This window comes from Eschrichtius robustus, chromosome 1 (genome assembly GCF_028021215.1).
Source record: "Eschrichtius robustus isolate mEscRob2 chromosome 1, mEscRob2.pri, whole genome shotgun sequence".
In the NCBI taxonomy this organism is placed as follows: domain Eukaryota; kingdom Metazoa; phylum Chordata; class Mammalia; order Artiodactyla; family Eschrichtiidae; genus Eschrichtius; species Eschrichtius robustus.
Genome location: NC_090824.1, coordinates 96,917,314 through 96,935,768, shown reverse-complemented (window position 1 = coordinate 96,935,768; position 18,455 = coordinate 96,917,314). Strand labels below are relative to the sequence as shown.

Genomic DNA, 18,455 nt, shown 5'->3' with positions numbered 1-18,455 from the left:
TACCTTTGGTAGCCACCTAAGAGGAATTAAAATGTATCCACAGACTTGTATGCAATTTTCATAGCAGCTTTTTTCCATAATAGCTCAAATCTTTAAACAAGGCAATGCACACACACACACACACACACAAAATGGAATACTACTCAGCAATAATATGCAGTGATCTTGGATATTTCACAGAAAACTTATGTTGAGCAAAAAAAGCCAGATACAAAAGAGTGCATAATGTTATGATTCCATTCTTATGAAATTCTAGACCAGGCAAAGCTAATTTATAACTAACTAGTCTATAGTTACAGAAAGCAGATCAGTGTTGCCTAACACCAGTGGTGGGATATTTTTGCGTGGAGTTGTAGGGATCAACAATAAAGTAGCACAAGGAAACATTTTGGGAGTGATCTAAATATTACACATTTTAATTGTAATGGAGGTTACATGGATGTATGCATTTTTCAAAATTCTTTGAACTGTGACTTAAAATGGTAGTTTTTTTATGTAGTAATTACGTAGTAAATTATACCTCAATATAGCTGATTTAAATAGAAAAATCATTTATATTTCTATTTACTAGGAAGAAACAATAGAAAAGGACATGTTAAAAATACATTTGCAGTTTAAACATTTAAAACATACAATAGGAACAAAAATCATCAAGTATCCTGAGATAAATCTAATGAAAGATTGTCCAAGATCTCTAACAAACAGTACCAAACGAAATTTTAAAAGATCTAAATTAATGGAGAAATATACTATTTTCATGGGTTCAAAGATATAACATTGTAAAGATGTTAGTTACTCAAATTGATCAATATATGTCATCTAATCCTAATCAAAGTTCCAGTAGGTTTTTGCAGAATTTGACAATCTGATTCCTAAAACTTAAAGGGAAATGTAAAAGGATAAAAATAGTGATGAGCAAATCAAAGAGGAAAACAAAGCTGGAGTATGTAAACTATAACATATTAAGATTTAAAATAAAGGTACAGTTATTGAAACTGTATGGTATTGTCAAAAGAACAGAAAATTACACCAAAGGAACAGAACTGAGTGTCCAGAAACAGACCTACATCCTGACATATATAGCCACTTGAATATATGGCTAGGTGGTACTGAAATGTAGCAGGAAACACAATCTTTTAAAGTAATTGGTTCTGGATCAACTGGAAATTCATGTGGAAAAAAAAAAAACCCTCAATTTTTTACCTCACCTAAAACACAAAAATCAATTCATAGACTTAAATGATCATAGACTTAAATATGAAAGTAAAGAAGTATGACATTTAGAAGGTAAAATAAAAGACCATCTTTTTACTTTGGGGTAGGTTAAAAATTTCTTAGATAAGATAAAAATGCATAAATAATTGACTTTACTAAAATTAAAGCATCATAATAAAAAGCATTAAAATGGTGCACACTATTTTGTCTTATCTGATAAAGGCTCTACATCATAACAATAAAAAATTAATAAAAATGCCATCAAATCAATATCAATAAAATCAGTTAAAAATACCAACTTCCAAATAAAAATTGAGCAGAAGACTTGAACATTTGCTTCACAGAAGAATATATCCAGATTGCCAACAAGCAGTTGATCAACATCATTTTTCATGAAGGAAATGCAAATTAAAAATCACAAGATACAACTACATGCCCACCAGAATTGCTACATTTAAAAGTATTGACAATACTAAATATACAGTAGTACTAAAGAATACTACATTCTTTAGTAAGGATGTGGAATTACTGGAACATTCATACACTTCTGTTCAGAGTGAAAATAGGGACAACCACTTTGGAAAACTACTTGACAATATCTACTAAAGCCGACCCAGCAATCCCACTCCCAGTTCTATATCAAGTATACCAAAAGACATTTAAAAAGCTTTCATATTATCTTGATTTAATATATACAACATAATTTACACAAACAGAAAAGGACTCAAATGTCCATCAAAAGTAGAATGGATAAATTTTGGTATATGTTATACAATAGAATATTACACAGCAAAGAAAAAACATTACTACTATATGTTGAAACAACATGGATGAATCTTACAGACACAGTGTCAAGTGAAGGAAGGTAGAAAGTGTACATATTGATTTTTCCATTCAAATGAAGTTCAAAAATAGGCAAAACTTACCTAGAGAGGTAGAAGTAGAATACTGTTTATATTGGGGAGGCAAATGACTGGAAAGGAGTAAGACGTTACTCTGGGTTACTAGCAATGTTCTGTATCTTGATTTGTACATTGGTTGTAGGGGTGTATAGATTTGTAAAAAAAAAAAAAATTATCAATCCATACACGTAAGAGCTGTGCAGTTTACTGTATGTGTTTTTTACTTTAACAAAAAGATTAAGAAACACAAATTAGTTGCACATATGACTTGGAAAAAACAAGCCATAATTATAACTATTATATTAATATTGGAACTGTAAATGAAGGCATAATTAAAGGTATTTTTTAAAGGAATTGTGATAAAATGGATATAAGAGATAAAGAAGGAGAAGGAAGAGTCTAAGATAATTCAGACTTCAAACCTGGATGATTGTGAAACCTTTATAATTAAAAATAAGAACAAGATTTACTGAGGAAGGACTTGTGTTTCAAGCAATGATCATGAATTGTGTTTTGAAAATACTAGGTTTGAATTTAAAATACCTAAATGTAAAATATTTATGCTCAAGTCTTCTATGAATCTTTAGAATAATGTGTCTTAAAAGTCATTATTATGAATAAAAATCAGTTTTAAACAATCAATTACATAGAATTTTAAAATTCAGACATTAAAGATTACCACAAATCTCATAGCTTTGAATCCCACTCAACACTGATGATACATTAAAGACAATGTAAAATTATTATAACTGATTTTGGAATTCCTGGGGTAAACTACACGTGAGCATGATATATCCTTTTTATATCTGACTGGCCTCAAGTTGGTAGTAATTTGTTAAAGATTTTTGTATCTATGTTCTTGAGGGACATTTGGTCTATAATCCTTTTTTGTAATCTTGTAAGATTCTATTATCAAAGTTATTCTGGCTTTATAAAATGATTTAGGAAGTATTCCCTACTATATTTTTGAAAGTTACTATATCATCTTCTTTCAGTTTTGGTAATTTTTTTTTTAAAGGTTTGTCCATTTCATTTAGGTTGTCAAATTCATTGACATAAATTTTCAATTATGTGCTGTTTAGTCATTTAATGTGTGCACATTCCCTAATGACATCCCCTTCATCATTCCTGGTATTGATCATTTATATTTTTTTGTTTTTTTAACTTCAATCTATTAAGGTATCATTTTTTTTTTTATCTTTTAAAAGACCAGATTTCAGTTTGTTGAGTTCTTTACTGGTTTTGTATTTTCATTTCATTGACTAACACTCATATCTTTTTTATTCGTTTTTCTACTTATTTTTTAATTCTTCTCAGTTTTTTTAGCTTCCTAAGCACTGTGTTTTCTTCTAAGCATAGATTTAGGTGCATCCCACAAATTTTAATGCATTGTGTTTTCATTATCTTTCATTATCATTCAGTTAGAAAACTTTCTGATTTTTCTTATTATTTCCTCTTTGAGCTAGAAATGGATTATTTAATATTCAAGGATTTCCTAAATGTGTTTTTGTTACTATTTTCTATTGTTGTCAAAGAACACACTATGAATGATTTCAATTGAAATTTTTGAGACTTGTCTTATGGTACAGCATAGGTCCATCTTGGTGAAGGTTCCATGTTCCATTACTTAAAAAGATTGTGGGACTTCCCTGGTGGTGCAGTGGTTAAGAATTCACCTGCCACAAGAATATACAGTGGAGAAAAGACAGCCTCTTCAATAAGTGGTGCTGGGAAAACTGGACAGCTACATGTAAAAGAATGAAATTAGAATACTCCCATACACCATACTCCCTAAAACCATAATTCAAAAAGAGTCATGTACCTCAAAATGGATTAAAGACCTAAATGTAAGGCCAGACACTATAAAACTCTTCGAGGAAAACATAGGCAGAACACTCTATGACATATATCACAGCAAGATCCTATTTGACCCACCTCCTAGAGAAATGGAAATAAAAACAAAACAAAAAAATGGGACCTAATGAAACTTAAAAGCTTTTGCACAGCAAAGGAAACCATAAACAAGATGAAAAGACAACCCTCAGAATGGGAGAAAATATTTGCAAATGAAGCAACTGACAAAGGATTAATCTCCAAAATTTACAAGCAGCTCATGCAGCTCAATGTCAAAAAAACAAACAGCCCAATCCAAAAATGGGCAGAAGACCTAAATAGACATTCTCCAAAGAAGATATACAGATTGCCAACAAACACATGGAAGGTTGCTCAACATCATTAATATTAGAGAAATGCAAATCAAAACTACAATGAGATATCATCTCACACCAGTCAGAATGGCCATCATCAAAAAAATCTACAAACAATAAATGCTGGAGAGGGTGTGGAGAAAAGGGAACCCTCTTGCACTGTTGGTGGGAATATAAATTGATACAGCCACTATGGAGAACAGTAGGGAGGTTCCTTAAAAAACTAAAAATAGAACTACCATATGACCCAGCAATCCTACTACTTGGCATATACCCTGAGAAAACCATAATTCAAAAAGAGTCATGTACCACAATGTTCATTGCAGCTGTATTTACAATAGCCAGGACATGGAAGCAACCTAAGTGTCCATCGACAGATGAATGGATAAAGAAGATGTGGCACATATATACAATGGAATATTACTCAGCCATAAAAAGAAACGAAATTGAGTTATTCGTAGTGAGGTGGATGGACCTGGAGTCTGTCATACAGAGTGAAGTAAGTTAGAAAGAGAAAAACAAATACCGTGTGCTAACACATATGTATGGAATCTAAAAAAAAAAAAAAAAAAAATGGTCATGAAGAACCTAGGGGCAAGACAGGAATAAAGACGCAGACCTACTAAAGAATGGACTTGAGGATATGGGGAGGGGGAAGGGTAAGGTGTGACAAAGTGAGAGAGTAGCATGGACGTATATACACGACCAAACGTAAAATAGATAGCTAGTGGGAAGCAGCCACATAGCACAGGGAGATCAGCTCGATGCTTTGTGACCACCTAGAGGGGTGGGATAGGGAGGGTGGGAGGGAGGGAGATGCAAGAGGGAAGAGATATGGGGATATATGTATATGTATAACAGATTCACTTTGTTATAAAGCAGAAACTAACACACCATTGTAAAGCCATTATACTCCAATAAAGATGTTAAAAAAAAAAAAAAAGAATCCGCCTGCCAATGCAGGGGACATGGGTTCGAGCCCTGGTCCAGGAAGATCCCACATGCCATGGAGCAACTAAGCCCATGTGCCACAACTACTGAGCCCGCGTGCTGCAGCTACTGAAGCCCGTGTGCCCTAGAGCCCATGCTCTGCAACAAGAGAAGCCACCGCAATGAGAAGGCCGAGCACCGCGAGGAAGAGTAGCCCCTGCTCACTGCAACTAGAGAAAGCCCACACACAGCAACAAAGTCCCAACACAGCCGAAAATAAATAAAATAAATAAATTTTTAAAAAAAGATTGTGTATATTCTACAGTTGTGGGGTACAGTTGTTCTATAAATGTCAATTAGGTTAAGTTCCTTGATAATGTTGTTCAGATCTTTTATCTCCTTACTGATTTGTGTGTGTGTGTACTTGATTCATTAGTTACTCAAAGAGATTTCAAAACCTATTGCCTATGATATGATCAGACCCCTCAAGATGGCTGCTCTCTTCCTCTTTATATATCCCCTCCTCGACCAGCCCCTTCCCCAGCCAGTTATTATTCTAATACTTACACCAAAACAGCTCCACCTGCTAGTTTATCAAAGAGAAACATCTGCCCTCATTAACCGGAGGGGCTGTGAAGGACCCGCCTCTGCCGGTTTCCCTGGTAACTGATGAGCCAATCTGATGTTAATTGCCCCTATAAATAGTAGCCTCCTTTTCCCTGAGTAGTAAAGGTTGTTGTTGTGTCCTGTCTGCTATAGGAGGTGAGGTGTGGCTCCAGGCCTTTGGACTTGTAAGATTTCCTATTAAACTATTGATGTCTCTGTCGCTGTTTTCAGGTTCTTTCTTCAGTCTTGCAACTGAGGAAGTACAAGGCTTTCAGGCCTGTGAGGTGCAGCCCAACACCTATATTTCCCTTTAGTTTTATCAACTTCTGCTCTTTCCTTTGAAGCTCTCTTATTAGATGCAAATGCATTTGGCATTGGTATGACTTCTTAATGGAGTGACCTTTTATCAGTGTGAAATAACCTTATTTATATCTGGTAATACTCCTTGTCTTAAAGTCTACTTTGATATTAATATAGACACAGTTTTCTTATGTTTCGTATTTGCATGGTTCTAGAAATCCCGTTCGCTTCTTTTTTAGAATTTCTGTTTCTCTTTAAATACTCCATGTCTTCATGCACTATAATCCAACCTATATTTTAAAATCTTTAATGTATTTATAATAGCTGTTTTTAAGTCCTTGATGCTAATTACAATCACTGGATTCTCAGTGAATTGGTTTGTATTGACTGCATTTTCTTTTGATTATGGATCCCATTTTCCTTCTTACGTCTTGAAATTATATTGTGTATTAGACATTATGTGGAAAAAATTGTGGGGGCTGAAGTTTTAGTTTTAGTTTTGAGAGCGCAAGCCTTTTTTCTCTCCTTAGTACTTCAAGTGAGAGGCTGATTTTTTTTTTTTTTTAAATACTCCTAGATTTGAGTTGGGCTTTAGGGTTGGCTGCAGCTTTAATTAGATTGAGTTAACTTGTGACTAACCCAAATTCCAACCTCCCTCTTCACAGCCACCTGTTATATCTTGTCAATGTTGAGTTGGTACACGTGTGGAATGAAGTTTTAGATATTATTGGTTCACCTTTGTACTCAATTCTGTCTGGGCTTCTGGAACCCAAGTACTATAAGAATGTGTTGGCTTACATAAGTTCTGTATCTTTCCAGCCCCTCCTCTTCTACTGCTTTTCTAACAAAACTCATAAGTAAGACTTGGGGGCTGGAGAAGGGATTGTTTGGTAGAGTCATTTATTCTTTCATTTGGGTATCTTTCAGACGCTGGTTCATTCCCCAGCTCATGCTGACTCTTGAGGCCCAGCTGATTTCTCTTCATCTCTTTGAAGTTACTGCCCCATGGCAGGCCAACTCTTCCCTCAGTGTATGCACAGAGCTCACTGTTGGGTAAAGAAGCTGCCACAGCTTTATGCTCACTTATAAAGGAGATGTTCCTCTCTGGATTTCAGGTCATCAAGGATTACAGGGAGGGCGGCTTCATGGGCTTGCAAGCTGTGCAGTTGCATAGGACCTACTGATTAGAAGGACCCTATACTAGGTTTAATAGTCTGATGTTACCACCTTAAAATTCTTATTTTTTGAACAAGGGACTCTGAATTGTCACAGATTATGTAGTCCTGCTTACTGGCATCCACCACTTTTCACTAACCCCATAGAAAAGTACGATTTTTATTTGGTCTGGGATTTTCATATTGTTACCATGGAAGCATCGGTGTTTTTGCATCCTTCTACATCCTACCAAGGTCATAAGTCTATTTAATTTATGCCTCAGCTCCTTTTAACTTCCCCCCTAGAGAACTCTGGGATTGTGTATTGAAATTATCTGAAACTTTCCTATGCAAGTTTCACTTCTTCAATTCCTTTTTCTAATTCCCTTTAGTTGAAATGTGGGTGTTTTTAGGGCTTTGTACTAGAAGTGGTTTGACAGCCATTACAAAGGGGGAAAAAAAGGTAACATTTAAATTGTTTTAAATCGGCTCCTTTGTATTCTGTGCATTTCAAAATATACTGATAGCTTTCTTCTAGTGAAATTGCTATACTCACTATCCCTGAAGATTATATTGTGAGCATTTTTTTTGTCTCTAAGCATTCTGTGCACACCATCTCTTATTTCTTACTCTTCTCAATTTGGCTAGGCCTAGAGCCTGTGTTTTCCATAAAATTTCTTGACAGCTCTGTGCATCTTTGCTTCTGTACACTTGTTTTTTATAATGACTGTCACATATGCCCTTTATTTTATTATTGTATTATCTGTTATATATTTACTTATGTTCATCACATATTTTAAACAGTATTAAGACAGTGAAATATTGTATTCAACCTCAAATGTGTAGTTATTTTTGAAAAACACGGTCTTGTGATTTGTAATCTTGATCATTTTATCTATTGATGTGAAATATGTTCTAGTAAATTAAACTATAATACAATCTTTTCAGACATGTCATCATCAGAGCATTAGGGTATTATATTAGGATATTCTGAATTCCTGTTATTTCTGCCTTCTTCTCACTGGTTTTTCATTCTCTAGAAATGGTTTTATTATTTTTTAAAATACCTACACATTTCTTTGACATTCGTCTACTCATTTATTCATTAATTTATGCACATCACAGTACTTAATTATGCACTGACCATTGGCCAGTCACTACATGAAATTCTGACACTTCAGCAGTGATTACACTACAGTTTTTGTCCTCATAGAGATACAAATCTGCTGTTGTTACCGTAAAGAATCTTTTGGGGGGGCCAAGGAGGGCTTCCTAGAGAAAGCAACTTTTAATTTGATATTTGAAATAAAAGCTAAATAGGCCAAGAATGAATTGGAGGGAGAGGGTTTGGGACAGGGGAGCCTTCCAAGCATAAGGACGAATGTGCACACAGTCTCTAAGGCAAGGAATAGCAAGATGTCTTGATTAAAATTAATTTGTCTAATGAAAGAATACATTTTCAACTTACAAAGAAACTACTAACAAAAATGGGATTATTACTTACTACACTGAAACATTCAAAGCTTTAAATTATTTTCACCAGGTCACTACTGTGCCTTTTAAAATACTTCATCAGTAAGAGGAGAATGTTATTATATTACTGGCTCTGAATTTACTGTAGACACCATCCAAGATAGCCCAAAATATCTTGGAACTCTTGTTGGAATTGGAAATGAGGATATTCAGCAGGATTCACATGGAGCTTTTCTCCAGGAGCAGTGTATGAGAGGGAGGCCTTTTACAGAATTTGGTTTGGAGGCTCAGAATTTAAACATTGATCTCTGTCCCTTTTCAAAGTGCAAGGACTTAACAAAAGTGAATATTTAACAATATCTTACAGCTCTGAAAATTATAACTTAAGTCCAGTATCATAATGTACTTAAATAAATTAGGTGTAAGCATCATATAAACAATCTGAATGTATGTTAATGAACAATATTGATTTTACTTCATTAGAAAATGCAAGAACCTCCAAAGAACATTGAAGAATTCTTAAAGCTTCAAAACTTGGTGAGTAGAATATCCTGTTTTATGGGACTTTGATATGTGACTGGTGCACATATCAGTCCTCTTCCTTTAGGAAAAAATAAAAATTCTTTTTGATTGCTTATAGAATTACTTTGTCAATTTAAAAAGAAATTGTTGAGAGTTTGATTAGAATTACAGTAGGCTTTTTTTTTTAATTTTTATTTATTTATTTATTTATTATTATTTATTTATGGCTGTGTTGGGTCTTCGTTTCTGTGCGAGGGCTTTCTCTAGTTGTGGCAAGTGGGGACCACTCTTCATCGCGGTGCGCAGGCCTCTCACTATCGCGGCCTCTCTTGTTGCGGAGCACAGGCTCCAGACGCGCAGGCTCAGTAATTGTGGCTCACGGGCCTAGTTGCTCTGCGGCATGTGGGATCTTCCCAGACCAGGGCTCGAACCCGTGTTCCCTGCATTGGCAGGCAGATTCTCAACCACTGCGCCACCAGGGAAGCCCACAGTAGGCTTTTGAAATTACTTTTAGAAACTTAGTCGTTTTAAAAAACACATTCTAAAATTATATAATGTTAAAGCTATAAAGACTTTATGTGCCACCCTCATCTATCTACCTCCTTAAATGTAATTTTTTATGTTTCAAAATTACCAATATGTTTTTTTTCTGATTATGACTAAGATAGTCATTTTAGAAAATTAAAAGAAAGAGATAAGCACTGAAAAGGATAAGCATCCTAATTTTATCATTTACAGATTAATCACATATATCTCATTATTTAAAGTAGGGAAATCATAATCTAATCAGGCTGGTAGAATTTCAAGATACTTTATTCACCTCATACTGTAATTCAGTATCTTGGACAAGAATTGTGATATCTCAAGTCTGGCATAAAGGCTACCTTTTCATAAACCTTTGTGCATATTGTAAAATCTGTTCAAATTCATTTCCATTTTAGCCTCTCCCCACTTTCCCAGTGTCCCTAACCATAGCAACTGATGACCCATAACGTAAGGACTATGTTTTCAAATCTGGCTGTCATTCTAATTTGACAATGTTTGTCTCCAGGGAGTATATCTTGTGATCACATCTTATTTTTCTGAGATCTTTGTATTTTTGACACATCCAGATTTTAATGCTGGAAAACTTCCCCAGGTGGTTATGTGTTTTGTTTAAGATGTATGTTTATAGGATTTGGGAGAGGGCACTTATGTATCTAAGAAATATTCTCTTTTTCCAAAATGGCAGGGGCACCTAGATCCTGCTGGGGAACTTCTCCAGCATTAAAAGCTGGGTATTAATCAGGTACCTGTTATCATTAGAGAATACAGTGGGTTTAGGAAGCTTTTAAAGGAAGAAAAATGGAAGTAGAATAGACCAACACAGGTTTAAAATTTCTGATCTGCAGACTTCAGATTTATTCCCATTTAAGCTAAATTCTCAGAATATCTTACCCAAATTCCTCTTAAAGAGTTTCATCCTGTGAAAGTTCCTACTATTTCAGAAAGCATTCTCTTATTCACAAACCTTTAATTGTGTCAGCTGTATTTCTTTGTTTTGGTATTAAACAATTTTATTAAAAGATAAACTTAGATTTGCAAATATTAATGTTGTGGTTCCCCTTTCCTTCCCTTCATTTCCCTTTCTTTTCTTCCCTTTCCTTGTTCTCCTTCCCTTCCTGAACAATGTAGTCCTAAGGCCATTTGGTGGCCAAACCAAGGCAGCATCCACATTGGCAGGGGGAGGGGAATGTTCTGTTGTCACCCAGAGCAGCCTTTCTGAACTCAGCCACCGTGGGGGAAGGTATCCATGTGATACCACAGGTGTCGGGGTCCAAGGGGGTGAGGATGGTATTCACATGTGGCCTCGGGTGGGGAGGTAGTTCAGGAAATGTGGAGGTAGGCTATGGCCTGCTATGAGAAGTCAGAGCCTAAGCAGGATGAGAGGGGCATCCACATAGTGAAGAGTCTGGCAATGGATAGGAGAGATTGGCTACCTGAAAGGATTGATCAAATAAGTACATATATTTAAGATAATGGCAGCTAGATTTTTCACTGTTGGAGATGGTAATCATAATATGGAAAGAGAGAAAACTAGAATGTTTGGAACTGGAATTAGAGTTAGCAGTATGAACTTGTGGTTTTAATTACATAGACTGAGGAACTGTTGTAGACTGAAGGGGACTAAAGACATATGATGCTTAAACACAATCTGTGATACTGAACTAGAGCCATTTGCTATAAAGAGCATTATTGATTTAGTTGATGAAATGAGTAAACTCAGAGAATTAGATAGGAACAATGTAACAATGCCAATTTCCTTATTCTGAGGGTTTGTTTTCAGAAAATAAATGCTAAAGTATTCAAGGATGGTGGGGTCATCAGTCAAGTAAGCAACTTATTTTCAGATGATAAAAATTTTGTAAAGCATCTGAAACTTCTAAAGTTTATGTTTTTTTTCACAAATTAAAAAATTGCATTTAATAAAAAATAATGCTATAGAATAAAGCCTCAATTTCAGCTCATTGATTTTTGAACTCTTCTATTTAAATTCATTTTAAAAAATGATTTAAGTTGTATTGCCTCATTTTTTGCAGGATCATTGGCCAAAGGAAATCCATTTTGGGGATAATGATAAATTGTTATGTACTCTGAAGAAAATAAAAGAAGATAGTTCATTTACTTCAATTTATACACATCTGTGGGGAAATGTCCCGCGAGTACATGATGCAGCCATGGCCATGGAGTCAAGATTAGCAGAGTGTTCAACTCTTCTGAAAAACCATGTCTCTGAAATATTTGAGTGGAACAGAATAATTTCCAGGACAAGTAAACCTTATTTTTTATATGCGTAAAGTAATTGTCACTTGTGTGTGTGTTTATCACTGTGTGTGTGTATTCTCATACAGAATGAAATCCTAAGATATAAAATATCAAAACATAAACATAAATTTATTCAATTTTAAAACCTCTTCATTTCAAAATGGTCCAATTTGGATTTTTAGTTGAAAATGAACATTTGGATTCAAAGAAAGTGTTTCTAGGATAAAGCCTAAAACAGTTCTGACCTTTGAGCTGGAGCAGAGGTAACCAAATATCAGGGAAACAGGGTTGCATCAACTAATATTGTTACCAGAGACAAGCAAGTCAGCCAGAGTCAGGAGATAAAAAAAGTTAGACCTGCAACCCAAAGTAAAGGGAGTGAGACTTGAACTATATGAGCTAAGTTAACCTGTGGGAAGTACCTAGCATTCACTATTGGATAACTGCAGACTGAGTGAAAAGCGTATCTGTAAGTAATGATAATTCTTACTACTTTTCAGTATTTATATAACCTTTACCTAGTTGTGTTTATTAACACTTTCACAATAGTTTTAGATACTAATGGTGATTCTTATTTTATTCTTTATTTAATGGGCAAACTTGTAATATATGTCTTTTTTTTTAACATCTTTATTGGGGTATTATTGCTTTACAATGTTGTGTTGGTTTCTGCTGTAAAACAAAGTGAATCAGCTATGTGCATACGTATATCCTCATATACTCGCCCTCTTGCATCTCCCACCCCTCTAGGTGGTCGCAAAGCACCGAGCTGATCTCCCTGTACCATGCAGCTGCTTCCCACTAGCTATCTATTTTATGTTTGGTAGTGTATATAAGTCCATGCCACTCTTTCACCTCGTCCCAGCTTACCCTTCCCCCTCCCTGTGTCCTCAACTCCATCCTCTACATCTGCTTCTTTATTCCTGTGTGCCCCTAGGTTCATCAGAACCATTTTTTTTTCTTTTTTTTTTAGAGTCCATATATATGTGTTAGCATACTGTATTTGCTTTTCCCTTTCTGACTTACTTCACTCTGTATGACAGACTCTAGGTCCATCCACCTCACTACAAATAACTCAATTTCGTTTCTTTTTATGGCTGAGTAATATTCCGTTGTATATATGTGCCACATCTTCTTTATCCATTCGTCTGTCGATGGACACTTAGGTTGCTTCCATGTCCTGACTACTGTAAATAGAGCTGCAATGAACATTGTGGTACATGTTTCTTTTCGAATTATGGTTTTCTCAGGGTATATGCCCAGTAGTGAGATTGCTGGGTCATATGGTAGTTCTGTTTTTAGTTTTTAAAGGAACCTCCATACTGTTCTCCATAGTGGCTGTATCAGTTTACATTCCCACCAACAGTGCAAGAGGGTTCCAATTTCTCCACACCCTCTCCAGCATTTATTGTTTGTAGATTTTTTGATGATGGCCATTCTGACCAGTGTGAGGTAATACCTCATTGTAGGTTTGATTTGCATTTCTCTAATGATTAGTGATGTTGAGCATTCTTTCATGTGTTTGTTGGCAATCTGTATGTCTTCTCTGGAGAAATGTCTATTGAGGTCTTCTGCCCATTTTTGGATTGGGTTGCTTGTTTTTTGATATTGAGCTGCATGAGCTGTTTGTATATTTTGGAGATTAATCCTTTGTCAGTTGCTTCGTTTGCAAATATTTTCTCCCATTCTGAGGGCTGTCTTTTCGTCTTGTTTATGGTTTCCTTTGCTGTGCAAAATCTTTTAAGTTTCATTAGGTCCCATTTGTTTATTTTTGTTTTTATTTCCATTTCTCTAGGAGGTGGATCAAAAAGGATCTTGCTGTGATTTATGTCATAGAGTGTTCTGCCTATGTTTTCCTCTAAGAGTTTTGTAGTGTCTGGCTTTACATTTAGGTCTTTAATCCATCTTGAGTTTATTTTTGTATGTGGTGTTAGGGAGTGTTCTAATTTCATTCTTTTACATGTAGCTGTCCTGTTTTCCCAGCACCACTTACTGATTCCTCCAGCTCCGTTTTTTTTCCCTCAAGACTGCTTTGGCTATTTGGGGTCTCTTGTGTTTCCATACAAATTGTGAAATTTTTTGTTCTAGCTCTGTGAAAAATGCCAATGGTAATTTGATAGGGATTGCATTGAATCTGTAGATTGCTTTGGGTAGTATAGTCATTTTCACAATGTTGATTCTTCCAATCCAAGAACATGGTATATCTCTCTGTCTATTTGTATCATCTTTAATTTCTTTCACCAGTGTCTTATAATTTTCTGCATACAGGTCTTTTGTCTCCTTAGGTAGGTTTATTCCTAGGTATTTTATTCTTTTTGTTGCAATGGTAAATGGAAGTGTTTCCTTAATTTCTCTTTCAGATTTTTCATCATTAGTGTATGGGAATGCAAGAGATTTCTGTGCATTAATTCTGTATCCTGCTACTATACCAAATTCATTGTTTAGCTCTAGTAGTTTTCTGATAGCATCTTTAGGATTCTCTATGTATAGTATCATGTCATCTGCAAACAGTGACAGTTTTACTTCTTCTTTTCCAATTTGGATTCCTTTTATTTCTTTTTCTTCTCTGATTGGCTAAAACTTCCAAAACTATGTTGAATAATAGCAGTGGGAGTGGCCAACCTTGTCTTGTTCCTGATCTTAATGGAAATGGTTTCAGTTTTTCACCATTGAGAATGATGTAGGCTGTGGGTTTGTCATATATGGCCTTTATTATGTTGAGTTAGGTTCCCTCTATGCCTACTCTGTTCAGGGTTTTTTTTTTTATCATAAATTGGTGCTGAATTTTTTCAAAAGCATTTTCTGCATCTATTGAGATGATCATATGGTTTTTATCCTTCAGTTTGTTAATCTGGTGTATCACATTGATTGATTTGAGTATATTGAAGAATCCTTGCATTCCTGGGATAAAGCCCACTTGATCGTGGTGTATGATCCTTTTAATGTGCTGTTGGATTCTGTTGGCTAGTATTTTGTTGAGGATTTTTGCATCTATATTCATCAGTGATATCGGCCTGTAGTTTTCTTTTTTTGTGATATCTTTCTCTGGTTTTGGATTCATGGTGATGGTCACCTTGTAGAATAAGTTTGGGAATGTTCCTCCCTCTGCTATATTTTGGAAGAGTTTGAGAAGGATAGGTGTTAGTTCTTCTCTAAATGTTTGATAGAGTTCACCTGTGAAGCCATCTGGTCCTGGGCTTTTGTTTATTGGAAGATTTTTAATCACAGTCTCAATTTCAGTGCTTGTGATTGGTCTGTTTATATTTTCTATTTCTTCCTGGTTCAGTCTTGGAAGGTTGTGCTTTTCTAAGAATTTGTCCATTTCTTCCAGGTTGTCCATTTTATTGGCATATACTTGTCTGTGGTAATGTCTCATGATCCTTTGTATTTCTGCAGTGTCAGTTGTTACTTCTCCTTTTTCGTTTCTAATTCTGTTGATTTGAGTCTTCTCCCTTTTTTTCTTGATGAGTCTGGCTAATGGTTTATCAATTTTGTTTATCTTCTCAAAGAACCAGCTTTTAGTTTTTTTGATCTTTGCTGTTGTTTCCTTCATTTCTTTTTCATTTATTTCTGATCTGATCTTTATGATTTCTTTCCTTTTGCTAACTTTAGGGTTTTTTTGTTCTTCTTTCTCTAATAGCTTTAGGTGTAAGGATAGGTTGTTTTTTTGAGATTTTCCTTGTTTCTGGAGGTAGGATTGTATTGCTATAAACTTTCCTCTTAGAACTGCTTTTGCTGCATTCCATAGGTTTTGGGTCGTCATGTTTTCATTCATTTGTTTCTAGGTATTTTTAAATTTCTTCTTTGATTTCTTCAGTTATCTCTTGGTTATTTAGTAGTGTATTGTTAAGCCTCCATGTGTTTGTATTTTTTACAGTTTTTTTTCCTGTAATTGATATCTAGTTTCGTAGCATTGTGGCTGGAAAAGGTGCTTGATATGATTTCAATTTTCTTGAATTTACCAAGCTTTGATTTGTGACCCAAGATATGCTCTCTCTTGGAGAATGTTCCATGAGCACTTGAGAAGGAAGTGTATTCTGTTGTTTTTGGAGGGAATGTCCTATTAATATCAATTAAGTCCGTCTTGTTCAATGTTTCATTTAAAGCTTCTGTTTCTTTATTTATTTTCATTCTGGATGATCTTTCCATTGGTGAAAGTGGCCTGTTAAAGTCCCCTACTCTGATTGTGTTACTGTAGATATCCCCTTTTATGGCTGTTAGCATTTGCCTTATGTATTGAGATGCTCCTATGTTGCGTGCATAAATGTTTACAATTGTTATGTCTTCTTCCTGGATTGATCCCTTGATCATTATGTAGTGTTCTTCTTTGTCTCTTGTAATAGTCTTTGTTTTAAAGTCTATTTTGTCTGATATGAGAATTGCTACTCCAGCTTTCTTTTGATTTCCATTTGCAAGGAATATCTTTTTCCCTCCCCTCACTTTCAGTCTGTGTGTGTCCCTAGGTCTGAAGTGGGTCTCTTGTAGACAGCATTTATACGGGTCTTGTTTTTGTATCCATTCAGCCAGTCTATGTCTTTTGGTTGGAGCATTAAACCATTTACATTTAAGGTAGTTATCAATATGTATGTTCCTATTACCATTTTCTTAATTGTTTTGGGTTTGTTATTGTAGGTCTTTTCCTTCTCTTGTGTTTCCTGCCTAGAGAAGTTCCATTAGCATTTGTTGTAAAGCTGGTTTGGTGGTGCTGAATTCTCTTAACTTTTGCTTGTCTGTAAAGGTTTTAATTTCCCCGTCAAATCTGAATGAGCTCCTTGCTGGGTAGAGTAATCTTGGTTGTAGGTTTTTCCCTTTCATCACTTTAAATATATCCTGCCACTCTCCTCTGGCTTGCAGAGTTTCTGCTGAAAAATCAGCTGTTAACCTCATGGGGGTTCCCTTGTATGTTATTAGTTGTTTTTCCCTTGCTCCTTTTAATATTTTTTCTTTGTATTTAATTTTCGATAGTTTGATTAACATGTGTCTTGGTGTGTTTCTCCTTGGATTTATCCTGTATGGGACTCTCTGTGCTTCCTGTATGGGACTCTCTGTGCTCCTGGACTTGATTGACTATTTCCTTTCCCATGTTAGGGAAGTTTTCAACTATAATCTCTTCAAATATTTTCTCAGTCCCTTTCTTTTTCTCTTCTTCTTCTGGGACCCCTATAATTCGAATGTTGGTGCATTTAATGTTTGTCCCAGAGGTCTCTGAGAGTGTCCTCATTTCTTTTCATTCTTTTTTCTTTATTCTGCTCTGTGGTAGTTATTTCCACTATTTTATCTTCCAGGTCACTGATTTGTTCTTCTGCCTCAGTTATTCTGCTATTGATTCCTTCTAGAGGATTTTTAAGTTCATTTATCGTGTTGTTCATCATTGTTTGTTTGCTCTTTAGTTCTTCTAGGTCCTTGTTAATCATTTCTTGTATTTTCTCCATTGTATTTCCAAGATTTTGGATCATCTTTACTATCGTTACTCTGAATTCTTTCAGGTAGACTGCCTATTTCCTCGTCATTTGTTTGGTCTGGTGGGTTTTTACCTTGCTCCTTCATCTGCTGTGTTTCTCTGTCTTCTCATTTTGTTTAACTTACTGCATTTGGGGTCTCCTCTTCACAGGCTTCAGGTTCGTTGTTCCTGTTGTTTTTGGTGTCTGCTCTCAGTGGGTGAGGTTGGTTCAGTGGCTTGTGTAGGCTTCCTGGTGGAGGGGACTGGTGCCTGTGTTCTGGTGGGTGGGGCTGGATCTTGTCTTTCTGGTGGGCAAGACCGTGTCCAGTGGTGTGTTTTGGGGTGTCTGTGACCTTATTATGATTTTAGGCAGCCTCTCTGCTAATTGGTGGGGTTGTGTTCCTGTCTTGCTAGTTGTTTGGCATGGGGCCTCCAGCACTGGAGCTTGCTGGCCACTGGGTGGAGCTGGGTCTTAGCGTTGAGCTGGAGATCTCTGGGAGAGCCGTCACCAATTTATATTACGTGGGGCCCAGAGGTCTCTGTTGGTCCAGTGTCCTGAACTCGGCTCTCCCATCTCAGAGGCTCAGGCCTTCCATCAGGCCGCAGCACCAAGACCTTGTCAGCCACATGGCTCCAAAGTGACCTCTCTGTGATGCTCCCGAGGTTATAGTCATAGAGCTTTGTCAAAATGAGAATCACCTGTGATAAGAGGGTGCCCTTGGCTCCTGTGGCATCTCTGAGGTGCACAGTGAGGTTGGTTCTTTGAGTTGGAAAGACTGAAAACTGGATTAAACTGGCCGCTGCAGGAAGCACTCCTGCTGCCTAGATGAAGAAGCTTTGCTCCTTGTATATGTCTTAAGAATGATACTGGTTGTACTTAATAAAGTATTTTCTGTGTATT

The 18,455-nt window shown here is 35.9% G+C and overlaps 1 protein-coding gene across 1 annotated transcript in view; it reads left to right on the top strand.

Moving 5' to 3' along the window:
- The window catches only part of FAM227B (family with sequence similarity 227 member B), a 264,205-nt gene that overhangs the window by 12,320 nt on the left and 233,430 nt on the right, over nucleotides 1-18,455 (top strand). The window contains exons 2-3 of the mRNA XM_068551264.1: nucleotides 9,271-9,324; nucleotides 11,889-12,120. Coding sequence (XP_068407365.1) covers nucleotides 9,274-9,324; nucleotides 11,889-12,120 — 283 coding nt within the window. The 5' untranslated portion in view covers nucleotides 9,271-9,273. The remainder of the gene's footprint in view (nucleotides 1-9,270; nucleotides 9,325-11,888; nucleotides 12,121-18,455) is intronic.